Source organism: Galeopterus variegatus, unplaced genomic scaffold, assembly GCF_000696425.1.
Source record: "Galeopterus variegatus unplaced genomic scaffold, G_variegatus-3.0.2 Scaffold12833, whole genome shotgun sequence".
In the NCBI taxonomy this organism is placed as follows: Eukaryota; Metazoa; Chordata; class Mammalia; order Dermoptera; family Cynocephalidae; genus Galeopterus; species Galeopterus variegatus.
The window spans coordinates 15,725-30,204 of NW_007738944.1; the positions used below are offsets into that span (position 1 = coordinate 15,725).

General features: G+C 41.5%; 1 protein-coding gene across 1 annotated transcript; it reads right to left on the minus strand.

Moving 5' to 3' along the window:
• Nucleotides 1–2,818: 2,818 nt before the first annotated feature.
• Nucleotides 2,819–4,638, minus strand: LOC103581340 (TBC1 domain family member 10B-like). The gene is made up of 2 exons (XM_008563203.1): nucleotides 4,496–4,638; nucleotides 2,819–4,407 (listed from the first exon to the last, which is right to left on the minus strand). Exons 1-2 carry the CDS (start codon nucleotides 4,565–4,567, stop codon nucleotides 3,703–3,705), a joined length of 777 nt encoding a protein of 258 aa, XP_008561425.1. The 5' UTR covers nucleotides 4,568–4,638; the 3' UTR covers nucleotides 2,819–3,702.
• Nucleotides 4,639–14,480: the final 9,842 nt, after the last annotated feature.

Here is a 14,480-nt window from a genome sequence, read left to right on the forward strand (position 1 = left end):
TCACCTGTGAAGCTGATGTTTCAGTCCCAGTACAGGTTTGGTGGATTAGGGTCTCTGATGGAGGGGCCCAGACAAACCCCATAGGTGATTCTGATGAGATCCACTATCCAACAGACGAAAGCCCAAGGTTCTGGTCTTTGCCACTACTTCATTTTCATTTTACTTCATTTTCATTTTGCACTTGTGATACCAAACTTATAATTTCCTCAGTGACTTAACTTGAACGCTCTTTCCATCCGTAATGCCTTTCTTCCTTCTTTTTCTCCGTTTACAATTTCTACTTATGTTTTAGCTCAAAGATTACCTCCCTCAGGAAACTTCCCTGACCACTCAAATTGGGTTAAGTGCCCCTTAGCACTACGTAGTACCCTGTGTGTTGGTTTGCCTTGGCCATCATAATGAGATCTTCTTGAAGGCAGGACTGAAATTACTTTTGCATTTTGTATTCTTAGTGTCTGGAACAAAGTGGGTGTTTCATACATGATAGCTAAATGAATAAATAATAAACAGGGCAAGGAATATGGAGGAAAGCCAGAATATGGACAATTGGAATAGAGTTCCTGAAGTTTAAAGAAGAGGTAGGTAAGTTGCCATGGATAGTCTCTAGAAGGGACAGTGATTGTAAGGAGATCATAGACCGAGTCTTTGCTGAACACTTGGAAATAATATATGAAGAAAAGGAGAGGCAAAGTAGCTAAATGTGCCTATTTTAAAATAATATGCGCAGAAGAAGGAAAGGAGGATATGAAACCCATATATACTCGTATATACATATAAAACTTATAAAAGAGGAACACAATCCTAGTGGAGTAATGAGCTGAGATTTTGAAAAAGATTAAGGCTGACCTTTCACATTTTATATGTAGAGAAATAAATAATAGATTCTTATCAACTAACCCTATCGTCAGATACAAAGAATGAATGAAACTTCTCAGCTTCTGTTTTGTTTCTGTCTTCCCTGACATGGAGAGTAATCTACACACAGACTAATTGGGTAGAAGTAAGAAAAATAATAGGAGAAAATTGAAGCCCAAGATTGGGGAGGAGATTGTATCAAAACCTGTGGCTGCTCTAAATGAGTTCACATCTCAGGGTCAGATTCTGAGAAGATTTGTTAATGTTGTTGCTGAATTGGTAATTTTTTTTTTTTTGTCTTTTTCATGACCAGTAAGGGAATCGCAACCCTTGGCTTGGTGTTGTCTGCACTGCGCTCAGCCAGTGAGCGCACCAGCCATCCCTATATAGGACCCGAACCCACGGCGGGAGCGTCGCTGCGCTCCCAGCACCGCACTCTCCCGAGTGCGCCACGGGGCCGGCCNGCAAAACTAGAATGAGTAAGCAGATTAATGAATAATTAATTGAAATATTTAATAAACATTGGCTGAATTAGTGAATTTGTCAAAAAGGGAACTGTAGCACATTGGACCCCTTTTCCTTCTTGTCCCTGTGGCCACTGGCTATTTGATATTTCTTGAGGAGGGAACTCAGCAACCTAGGGACTATTTCTTGTCCTATTGTTGAGCTTGAGATTTTATTTTCAATGGTAAGTGTAATGTCCTTGGTAGCACCGACTCGAACACAGAAGTGACAAGGCATTAAAAAATATAACTGTGTGAGGGACATTTCTAAAAGTGAAGAATATGTGTAGTCATGACTTGGTGTGAGGGGCAGGTGTAGTAGCTGTATATGCTAAGAAGAGGGTGATAGCTTAATTCTGTGATCTTTTAGGTGGATAATAGATTGTGGAAATTAATCACAGAACCAGAACAGAGATGAGATATCAAAGTCAGCTGTCCACATTTCTGCAGAAGTCTCACTCAGTAAAAGTAGAGACACTGTTGACTTACTTTATTGACCATTTCATTTCCAGAAGACAAAGGAAATATCAGGAGAGTTGATACTCAGAGGCTAATTTCGACCCACTGTGAGAGCTTAGTGAGACAAGCGAACATAATGGGAATCCCAAGAGAAAAGCCAGGTCATTCGTTCTACAGATGAGTTGAATTGAATGCCTTCTCTGTGCTGGGTACACCTCTAGATGCTGGAGATTTAGCAGTAAACACAATAGACAAAATTCCTGCCGTTAAAACACTTTCATATTAAAGCCTTTCAATGATCTGTTGTCCAAAAAACTAGCCTAATGATTACTTACCTTGAGTAACCTTAACTTTCACCTCACTTTAGACACCTACTTGCACATGTTGTCATCTAGAACTGCTTGTCTCAGAAATCTGCTAATGCCAACCTTCTTCATTCCCACATTGACTACTCTTCAGTCTCATAGAGAGCCACACTTCCTTGATCACCGGTATTTTCTCCTTGTCTATCAACATTTGCCTGGTGTCTTTCTCTTCCCTACCCAGTCTGTATCCCATTTTTAACCACATGGGCCATTCCCTCACTCACACATACCCTTGGTTCCCTTTCACTTATGCTCTGCTGCCTCCACCCACCAAAAATCCCATTTCTATATCTCGGCGATAAAATCTGCACTGTCTACTATTAGACCCAGGCAGCTAAATACTGCTGGAGAATCTCAAATATCTGAGAAAATTGACAGAGCCAGAAATTCATGGTTTTCAGCCTCTGTTGAGCTCTCAACCCACTGGTAAATCCTTTTATTTGTCCTTCATTATTACTCTCTCCCATTTAACTATGCTCCCAATGGTTATTCTAAATTACTTAGCCCACAGTCCCTAACCCCTCACCCGCCTCTGTCAGAAGACAACTTGCCCGTAATAACTTCGTATAGCATACATTATACGAAGTTATACGATACTTCAAATCCCCTCATCAAATAACAAGGCAGAAGACAGGCACAGGTACAACAGCAGGTTCTTTTCCGGTTCCTCAAAGCGCCACATGGGGTGGGGACAGAGACAGAAGAGAATGTAAACATTGGGTTCCACCCCCTGGAGCTCAAAAGAAAACCCTTACTCAGATAGGGGCTGAGGGTTGGAAGCAAACAAGGTGAAAAGTGGGGTCCTGGTGAGACAAGGCAGGGGAGGCCTGAGAAGAAAGAGCAAGGGGGGAAGGTAGAGGGAGAGCAGCAGGGTGGTGGGAGAGGAAGTGGGGGACAGTTCCCATTCCAGTGCATGTCCCCTTAAATAAACCCAAGTGCAGGAGCATTACGGAAGGAGAACCAAAGGACAGAAGACAGAGCAAGCACCCCACCCCGGGGCCAACCCAGTCCTTGTACATAATTACTACACAGAGATGTCCAGAAGTAGAGCAAGGAGAGCTGTGGCCCCCAGCCTGGAAATGAGGGACACAGGCAGGGCTGAGGAAGGGAAAAGGAACTCACCTCCACCTCATGGGGAAGGAAAGGGAGTGTAAGAATCTGAAAACTGCGATTCCCATTGCCAAGAGCCACCCTGTGGTGACAAGAGGCCAATCGGGACAGCACCTGGGAGGAGATCCCAGAGGGAATTGGGGCAGGAGTGACAGAGACCCCAGCTGGGCCTGACTGGAGGTGAGAGGGCCCAAATGTATTCATGGCTGCCCCGGGGAATACAGCTGCCCCATACACTGTGGCTGTCCTGGCTATGAAGGGAGCAGCAGCTGGCGAGGAGACGGGGAATCAAGCCACTTTCCTCAGAAAGAGGGACCATCTGCTAGGGGACTGGGGGCAGCACCCTAAGCCAGGTCTGCTCTTGGTTGAGGGAAAAAGGGGGGCAATGCGGTCCAGCCCCAGGGCAGAGGTCAGAAGTAAGCGTCCTGCCGGGCCTCAGCTGCTGAGGGCCTGTCCCCACCATCCTGGGGTGCTGGGGGTCCATCCGCCTTTCGACGCAACGAGAGCTTCCGGCCTTGGCCCTTCTTCTCCTGCTTCTGCCGCTCCTTCTCCTGCTTCTGCTGCTCCTTCTGCTTCTGCTGCTCCTTCTCCTGCTTCTGCCGCTCCTTCTCCTGTTTCTGCTGTTCTCTCTCCTGCTCTTTTTCCCACTTCTGCCGCTCCTTCTCCTGCTTCTCCCGCTCTTTCTCCTGTTTCTGCCGCTCCTTCTCCCGTTCCTTTTCCTGTTTCTGTCGCTCCTTCTCCTGCCTCCGGGTCTCCTTGCTGGGAGCCAAGGGGGTGCTGCTACCAGTCGGTGAGGGAAGGGATGGATGCAGTCCCTCAGCAGTAACCACAGGCCCTGGGGCAGGCCCAGCACTGGCTCTGCGGGCAGGAGGGGGCGGGGAGGGGGCCCCTCCAGCTGCCCGGGAGCCTCTGCTCTTGAGGCCAGAAAGGCTGAGGAGGCTGGACGAGGGGCCCAAGGGGGGCTGCTGCCGCCGGCGCTCCTCGTGGATGGCCCGCGAGCCATGCAGTCGTCGTGAGGGCCGATACTGCAGCTCCCCCCGGGTTTCACGCCACTTTTTGAGCTGGGCTGCATTCTCCCGCTCAATCAGTGCTTCTGTCACAGGGAGATTGGTCACCTAGAAGGAGAGAAAATGGATACCAGCATGAAGAGGAGGGTGGGAATGGACTGGAGCAGACAGGGGTGTGCTGAGGCCCAAGGCCTACCTCATGCACCAGGAAGTCCTCCTGCATGCACTGTTGGGGTAAGTTGCGCAGCTGCTCCATGGTTTCATACATGCCTTGGCAGGAGCGCACCTTCTCCACTGAGCCCAGCGTGTGTCGCAGCAGCACTAGGGCCACACGGAAGATGATCTTAACGCCTGCAAGGTTAGAGAGGAGAGAGCATGGGGAAAATGGGCCTAGGACCTCAGCCTGGCCCATTTAGGAGGGACTCAGCCCCCATCCCCAAATACTGCCAACCTTACAGGTGAGAAAACTGAGGCCCCAAGAAGGGAAATGAGTTGCTATGGGTCTCAGATTGCTGGGAGGGAGCGCAGGCTCTTGGTTGGTGGCAAAGCCAAGATCAGGCTATTTCTCCACCTCCAGGCGAATTGGTAATTTTTGAATAATTATGGTGAATGTGAAAATTTGTAGAAGAGTTTGGAAAAATAAAGTTCCAAAATTTAAAAGATTGGAGATTCCGAAGGTTGTAGTGAACTTGATGTTTGTGACGTCTACAAAAGACGTAAAAAAGTTTTGCAGATATTTACAGAAGGAAAAGATGAGCAATAAAACTTATGTGGGATCTCTAAGAAAAATTCACGCCAAATAACATCGATTCCACTTTTGACAGGGATGGTACACATACAGATTAAGAGAATGCCATAGCTGTAATATACCTAGATTTCCATAGGGTATCTGACAGTCTGTCATTCTATCCTTGGGGACACGAAGGAGAACTGGATTATATAGTATAGGCACAGTTATTGAAGAGCAGAACTCAATCTTAGCTTAATTACTCATTGGCAGCCTGGCAGGAAGTCTCGTAAGAGCTTTTGTTTTTGACCCTGTTGCACTCATCAGTTTAACACCTCCTCTCCCTTCTCACACTCAGCTGGTAACCTTGCTGTTTATTTCATGAGAAAATAGAAGCACTCGAAAAAAGCTTCTCGGTCCTCCCGCTGCCAAACACACTGACCTTCCTGCGTCTGTGCTCACGCACTCTGACCTCCTCCTTATTCCATCCAATGAACTGTCGCTGTTCCCTCCACTTGTGCCTTGGGTCCTCTTCATTTTTCTTCCTGGAATTATCTCATCTCGTTCTAGTTTCCATCTAATTTCCTTCCTCCATTGGAGAAACATGCTGTATCTCAGCTTACAAACATGCTATAATATGAATGTTTTTTTTTTAAGCCCCCCGCTTCAAGCTGCCACCCATTTCCTTGCATGCTTTATGTCAGAACTTCCAGAAAGAGCTGTGTCCCACTCCAAGACCATTTGACAAAGGTCTCAGTAACTTCCGTGTTGCTAAATCCAGTGGTCAGTTCCCAGTCATCATCTTACTCAGTCTCAGCAATATTTTATCACATTGATCACTCTTTCATGTTTCAAGGTTTCCTCACCTGGTTTCTGGGAGACAACACTCTCTGGATTTTTCACCCATCTCTCTTGCTGTTCCTACTCAGTCTCCGGTGCTGGATGCTCCTCCTCTTCCGGACTCCATCCTGCTGAGCCCAGGGTCAGTCCTGGAACCTCTTCTCTGCTCCCTTTACCCTCATTCTCTAGGCCCCCACTGTTAATTACAGTAGCCACTAGCTGTGTGTGGCTTTCATTTGCTGTGTTGGACAGCAGAGATTACAGAACAGTCCCATCAACTCAGAAAGTTCTATGGGACAGCACTACTGCTCTGGGTTATTTCATCCATCTAGTCCCATGGCTTTAAAAATACGCCGGCATGCTGCGATTCACACATCGATTCACAGTTCTGGCCTCCACACCTGAACTCCAGTTGTGCAGCTCCAACTGCCTACTTGACGTTGTCCTTCACAGGTTTCTGAGAGACCTGTCAACCTTCACCTGGCTACAACTGAACCTCGTTTCTCCTTCCAACCTGCCTTCTGTCCATCTTCCCTATCAGTGAGTGGTACTAGTCTTCACGTAGGCTATAAACTCTGCAGTCTGTTTGGTGGGGGGGGGGGGGAAGGGAGGGATTTCCATTACGAGGGAGAAACAGTCCCACAGCAGCACTTCTGCTGCCTCTTTCACTCCTTAGTTCAGTTCCTGGGAAGCAGGAGTAAGTGACTTTCTCATTCTTTCTTTTTTAAAAACTGAAACGTTCTCTGTAGTCATTTTTGACTTCCCTTTTTCTCTAGCACAGTATGCACACATCGTGCATTTATCTCAGAGCTCTAGAATACTTTCCCCAGATATCCACATGACTTGCCTCTTTCACACCTTAGTTTGGTTCCTGGGAAGTTGGAGTAAGTGACTTTCTCATTCTTTTTTAAAAATTGAAACGTTCTCTGTAGTCATTTTTGACTTCCCTTTTTCTCTAGCACAGTATCCACACATCATGCATTTATCTCAGAGCTCTAGAATACTTTTCCCAGATATCCACACGGCCCATTTCCTTACTCCTTTCAAGTGTTTGCTCAAATTATCACCTCTTCAGACCTGTCTTGTCCACCTTATAGACAGGTAGCATTTCTGTCACTCTGTACCCTTATTCTGGTTTGCCTTTCTTCATAGCACTTAGCACTACCTGACATTATGATTTTCCTTTTTTTTTTTTTATTTGTCTCTACCCCACTGGAACCCATGAGGTAGGGATTTTGTTGTTGCTTTATACGCAGTGCCTAAAATAGTAACTGGCACATGGCAAATGTTCAGTAAACATTTGCTGAATTAAATGGCATATTTATGAAATTTCTGATGATAGAAAACTAGTAGGTACAGGTAATATGTTAAATGGGGTGTGTGTGTGCACACGCGCTTGTTTTAGCTTTTCCTATTTCACATTTTACCAGTACCTGTGTAAAAGTGAAACGTTATTTTTCTGACAAGGTAATTTATATGATTATAGGCATTTGATACTATGCTTTTCATTTATGGTAAATGTTAAGAATAGAAAAATTCTAGGAATATTGTTGGGGCGTGTTTTATTTATTATAATAGTTGTATTAGAAATTGAAAATTATGTTAATGTTGAATTTAAAATTTGGCATTATAGCTAGAAAAGGTAATACAGTTATACAGATAAGTAACTATGGGGTGTGTATGTAGTTTGGAAACAGAAGAAATATATACAGTGCTCTAAGGACATCTTTAATTAATTAAAAATATGTCTGTATTTCCAGACTTTATGGACACCTAGTATAATATAGGGTGATAAAAATTAGAATACAGCTGTGTATTAAGAGTGATGACGGAATCACGGAGGGCACAAATAACTGGGCTGGCGGTTAGAATTATGATCTTGGATAAAATGTAATTCTAGGATATCTAAGCGGGACTTGGCAAAATACAGAGATAAAGGAGGCCATGCCAGTTTAAGAGCATTAGAGAAATCCCTCGCCTTGGCCTAGTAAGTGTCCCTCGATAAGAGAGAGGAACAGATGGACCTAGTTGGCTGTCAGCTTTCACTTCTGGTGGCCACTTTGAGTTAGCTGGAGTCATTTTGCTTTGCAAGACAAACGGCTCTACCTTGTAGAAGTCCAAGCTGAAGGTGCTAGTAGTCAGAGCAGGTAATATAATTCCATCTTTAGAGTCATACTTTAACTGATAATTTTCCTTCCATAATTTTAGAGCTAAAGGTATAAGGATGATTTTGATTAGCTCAGGAGACAGCAGGAGCAGGTATGGAAGCACCGTTGAGACTCCCCTCTGGGGATGTTTCGTGTGGCTGAGTAGTTGATGCACCCACCGGCTACTGGTGCTTAGCCAGTGGAGTGAGTGAAAGGGACTGAAATCTAGCCTGTGCTTTGACAGCTGTGTGCCCTGATGTGCAGCTGCGCCCACCAGGAAAGGTGATTTTTCCTAATTGCAGTCAAACATAGCTCTGTCTCATTTCCTGCCTGCTTTATCCTCACGCCTGGAATAATGTGTGGTGCAAGAACCGTTTGCCAAGCGGAAAGGCACTCACAGAATTCTCCAGATTTGAGCATTTTGGAGCAGTTAAAGGTCACACTGATTTAAAAATTTGTGATTCAAATAAAGCTTTATGTTTTCCTTATAGCTATAATGACGAAACATTTTTCATGCTTCTTCCTGTTTAAAAAAAAAAAACAAAAAACTATGGAGAACAGGTAACTAAAGAGAAGTGTCTTGTTGCTATCTCAGAAGTAGGAATTTATCCTTTAGTATTCTAGAAATAGCCATCATTGTGTTGTACACAAAAGATTAATTCATTTAAAAAACTCAACAAGGATAGGAAATTTGGTGATGATTAATAAATCATTTTTTGGTTTTAGTATTTTCTGAATTCTTATGTATCCTCAAATATCTTTCACCTTGACAGGGGAGTAATAATTTGGCTGTCCATAAGAACTTTGAGTTGAAGACCTTTTTTTCTTGATATTTTATAGATGATCGTCCACTGCCTTGTAGATTCCAATGTTAAGAAGACTGATATTGGTCTGATTTTCCTTTGTAGTTAACCCGTGGTTTACCTGGAGGTTGTAAGTTCGGAGTTGGGAGAGGAAAGGTAGAAAGCTATGATTAAATTGTCGGGTTTAGATTACTGTGTTCCAAGACTCCCTCTCTCAAGACTAGTTCTTGAAGCTAGGCATTTTTTTAGTGTGTTCTCAAGATTTAAAAAATTTGTTGGCTGTTTCATATATCACATGAAGATTGGCCACAAATTTTTATGTTAGAACTTTATTTGTTAAAATTTTTTTGTGGTTTAATATTGCCATTAATATTTTTGTCTTTTTTTTATAGGTGAAGCTTTATTTGAAGAATATTTGTTTTGTCTAGTTTATAAGCCCAAATTATTTAGACTCCAAATGTTACAGAACTGTTGAAAGACTGGTAAGTAATGCAATAAATATTGGCAGCCAAAATACTTTATTCAATCTAAGGCTTTGAAAATACACAGTTATGTGACGTTAATTAAACCCCCAAGTAAAGACAGCTGAACTTTCCCTTAGAAATAAATTGTGGTTTATTCATACAATGGCATATATTGCATGATGATTTAAAGGAATGAACATAACATTGAGAGGGATAAGCAAAGTTATAAAAATTATAAAAGGATACATGTATACTATGTATATAAATTTCGAACAGTTAAAACAATACTGAATATTTTTCAGCTATAAGCATGTAAAAAAACAAAAACATGCATGGAAATGATAAACACCAACTAGGGAGGGGGAAGAGGTGTGGATGCAACTTTCCTGTGCTGTAAGTTTTGATTTTTTTACACACACACAAACACACATACACACGAACTGACCTGAGCATAAGGTGATATTAATACTTACTAGATCTGGGTGTTAGCTATAACCTCATGTTATATATTCCTTGTAATTTTCTGGGTATTTGAAATACTAGAAAACATTTAAAGAAAATATCATGCAATCATCTTTCAGAATGGCTGAAAGACATTCAATTAAATTCAACATTTCTGTTAGGAAGAAATAAATACTTCTCAATGTAGAAAAGCAAAAGGGCCCCCATCACCCCTACTAATGTTATTCTGTTGGTGCTAAATAATGCAATTAGATAGAAGAATGAAAATTGTATGAATATTGGATAGGAGGATTCAGAATTTTTGTTATTTGTATAGATAAGGCTTTATATCTGGAAAAGCAAAAAAAATCAATAAGAAATTTCAATAAGAAATTTGGCTATATGATTACTATATCAGAAAATATCTACTTCCTATTATATGCCTACTGTGTACCAGTTTGATATGCTAATTAGAGTATACAATGGAAAACAAAATCCCATTCAGAACAGTGGTGAAAGGTATAAAACACCTGGGAATAAACCTAACAGGAAACATGTAAAGCCTGCTCTATGAAGAAACAGCAATTTCTACTTCAAGGAAATAATAGGATAAATGTGGATGTAGTGTAAAGGTGTTCATTGCAGCTTCATTTATGATAATATTTAACAAAAAGAGATTGGCTGCATAGTTATAGCACATCTGTGATATAATGAGTATATAAAATATACATTCAGTGGAACGCCGTATGGCTGTTAAAAAATGTAAGAGAGAGCTTGTGAGAAGTTTTTCACAGTATCTGAGTGAAACAAAGCAGGTAATAGATCACTTAAATATAATATTCTATCCATGTAAACCTGTATATATTTTATGTACATTTTTAAATCAGGAAAAACATACATATCTGCATATAGTATAATGCTTTTTACTGATATGGCATCTTGTGCTTTTAGGAAGTGGAACTGAAGTATTTCCTCATTAATTGTCATATCTAAAAATTTATGTTCATTTCCATTATCTTAATTTCACAAGTTAGCCCCTAATTATTACCATAACTTTTTAGTTTTTCCACATTTTTATATTTCTAAAGTTGCAGTGTGTCTTGCAATAGATGGTGTCTAATAAGCACTGTCAGGAGGCTGCCCTTGTAAAGTAGTTGACCTTGCCTGCTCATGAGTGAACTTGGTCATAGCCGTTCACATTGTCAGAGCTTCAGTTGAATTCTTTGCATTGCTGGTACTATACCTGTTGAGTTTCAAATGTTTTCCTTGTTGTTTTCTGAAACTTTCTGTGGATTCCATCTGGTAAGATGAAGAAAGCATCAACATCAAAATTTACAGCATGATGTTAGCACCTGTCTAGGTCAGAACAATGCCTGAAAATATTATAGGGTTAAGTACCGATATTCAGTAATTTTAAGTTAATCTTCAGTTAAAAACAAATAACAACAAAAAAACACATAGTTTTAAAAGTAAATTTTTATTTGTTTTTTCTAATCATCTTTTTTGTAACACTTATTTTACAGGTTGGTCATGAGCACTGACAGTAACTCATTGGCACGTGAATTTCTGACTGATGTCAACCGTCTTTGCAATGCAGTGGTCCAGAGGGCAGAGGCCAAAGAGGAAGAAGAGGAGGAGACGCACATGGCAACCCTTGGACAGTACCTTGTCCATGGTCGAGGATTTCTGTTACTTACCGAGCTAAATTCTATCATTGATAAGGTAACATTATCATATCAGATTTTTTCACCAGTATATTATAGTTAATTTTAGACACTTAATTTCTGGGTTACATAGTTTCTGAGAGTCTCTTTGAGATAAAGTCCTATCTCTCACATCACTCCAACAAAAAGCAGCAGCCCCACTTATGAACATACTGTTTATTTGGATACTTTTCAAAACATCTGAAATATCTTAGAATTATAAATGGTCTTTTTGTTAAAATAGTCTCATATGTACTATACTTTTTATCCTAGTATCAGTGAGATAACCATAATTTTAGTAGAGATGTAAGATTATAATTCAGAAATATAAATTTGCACTTTCAATAAACATCAACTACAAGTGTTCTTTAAAAAGTTCATGGAAAAATTGAATTAAAAGATAATATGAATGCTTCCATGAACATTTTGAAGACCTCTCATATGTTTTTAAAAGTGTAGTTTAAATTATATTTAGGGAGCTTGCTAATTCTGGGGTGAAAGCAGAGAATCCTTTCATGTAAATTAATATTGAGTCCTTTAGCTTGTATGCATCTAATTTTTCATACATTATTGTTTTTGCTTAAAATATGGTATGACCATGTGGTTTTGCTGTTTCCTTATTATAGAATTCACAGAGTTTTAAAGCTAGTTGGGACTAGAGAGATGTTTTCATATAACCTTCTTTTGTAAATGAGAAAACTGAGATCCATAAATATTAAGTAACTCACACAAGGTTACCTTGAAGCCCAAATGTAATTTATATCTTTATTTTATTATAGTAGAAAACAATTATTTTATGAAAGAAAAATGTCACGGGCCGGCCCGGTGGCGCACTGCTGCAGTGTGCCGCTTGGGAGCGTAGTGGTGCTCCCGCCGAGGGTTCGGATCCCACATACAGACCGGTTCCTGTTCACTGGCTGAGCGAGGGGTGGCAGCAACACCGAGGGTTGCGATCCCGTTGCCGGTCCCGGTCCGGTATGGGCGCGACACTGAGGGTTGCGATCCGTTGCCGGACACGAAAAAAGACAAAAAAAAAAAAAAGGAAAGAAAAATGTCACAATCTGCTTTCAGGGGTCTAATTAGTATAGTTAGAAAATAATATTTTCGATAGTGTGAATTGAAAAGATAATAAAGTCTCTGTAGCACCAATATAATAGATATTTTTTAACATGCTGGATGTTACTGGCTTTAGATATGAACTTAGCCATCTTCAAATAAAATTTCTTTGCTATGAAAGCATTTTGCTAATAAATGTATACATTGAGTAAATATAGTGACTGAAATTAAATAATGCCTTTGTTTTCACTATAAACTAAGGAACCTAACAAATATAAATCAGGAAGAATTTGTTCACTGTGGTATCCACCTCTCATGGAATTTTCCAGACATTTTCAGGTTTATGTATTTTTATTCTTTATCATGAATATGATTTGTTAATTTTCATTTATTTGTATAACTTTTCTATAAATAAATTTTAAAATCAGAAAAATTAAGTAGTTAGACCGTGCATAGTGATTTTTTATTTTGAAATTTTGATTTTTTAATATACATACCATGCTCTCTTCATCTTACCCCACATTAAAAAATTCAGTGCTTTTGGGCCAGCTTTGTGGCTGGTAGTGCCGAGGCCGCGGGTTTGGATCCTATATAGGGATGGCCGGTGCACTCACTGGCTGAGTGTGGTGCAGACCACACCGTGCTGAGGGTTGCGATCCCCTTGCCAGTCAAAAAAAAAAAATTCAGGGTTTTCTCTTTTTTTTTTCCTAAGTGAATTTAAAGTAGTATATCACTGTAGTTTTAATTTGCATTTCTCTGGCGACTAATGATGTTGAACACTTTTTCATGCACTTAGAGGCTATTTCTATATCTTTTGTGAGTATCTGTCAAGTTTTGTGCCATTTTTAAGGCCAGGTTATTTGTTTATTATCCAGTCGTAGTAGTTTTTTATGTATTTTGGATATTTTCTTTGTAAATATGAAAAAGAAGTCATGAAAATATTTAAGTCATGAAATTTTTTTTTTTCCTTTTTGTCTTTTTTCGTGTCCGGCAACGGATCGCAACCCTCAGTGTCACGCCCGTACCGGACCAGGACCGGCAACGGGATCACAACCCTCGGTGTTGCTCCCACACCTCGCTCAGCCAGTGAGCGGGAACCGGTCTGTATGTGGGATCCGAACCCTCGGCGGGAGCGCCACTGCACTCCCAAGCGGCGCACTGTAGCAGTGCGCCACCGGGCCGGCCCTATGAAATATTTTTTAATGTATTATTAAATGACTAAAATTATTCAGGTCATAACTACAATAATACTAGTCCTATGGTAATATTTTTTAATCCCTTCTTTCCACCTTTTGAAATATCTGTAGCAATATTAGGAACAGCAGAAGTTTTCTTTGCAGTGACAGTAAATAGCCATTTAAAAAGTAGGGCTGGAACCTAGGACTTCTGGAACTTGTGGAAGAGAAGAGACCCACAGAGTTTGTGGAGATGCAATAGGCATGGCAAGAGGAAGGATGGTTGGCTTCGGTCATTCAAACCCCCACTGCTCTGAACCCCTACCACTTCGGAGCTAGCCTGGTACAAGGCAGGGAGTGACTGCATCACACAGATTGGCTTGGCGAAAGCCACAGCGTCACCCTTTGTGGTAACTTGCTTGGAGTCTGTAGTGGGGAGGAGGGCTTAGGAGTGCACCATACTAGCCCACAGGCCGGAAAGACCACTAGTTGGGTTCCTTTGGGCCCACATAGGAACGAGTGGCTGCAGCCAAGGGGAAAAAGAAACCACCCAGAGGCCAGTGAGTCATAGCAAGGGATGCATATATGGTTTACCCCACAGGAAGTGGTTGGAGTGCAGGGGAAAGGCTGGCCCTCTAGGGGAACATTGGTGTTGGGTCCGCTGCCAGCAGCCGACCCGTACAGCCCTAGCCTCGTTCCTTTCAGTGGGTGAGCGAACGGCCCGTGATTCCTCTTTCCCTCCAGTCCCCTTTTGAAGGAGACAGGGGAAGAGAGCCATGAAGAGAGGTGAGCACACCACTGGCCCCAAACCAGCCCAGTTAAAGG

What these genes read in the sequence shown, in the direction of transcription:
- LOC103581340 (XM_008563203.1), bottom strand. Translation starts at nt 4,567, where the DNA reads ATGTATGAAACCATGGAGCAGCTGCGCAACTTACCCCAACAGTGCATG. An exon ending in AGGACTTCCTGGTGCATGAG is followed by an intron (nt 4,408 to 4,495) that starts GTAGGCCTTGGG and finishes CTCTCCTTCTAG; the next exon opens with GTGACCAATCTCCCTGTGAC.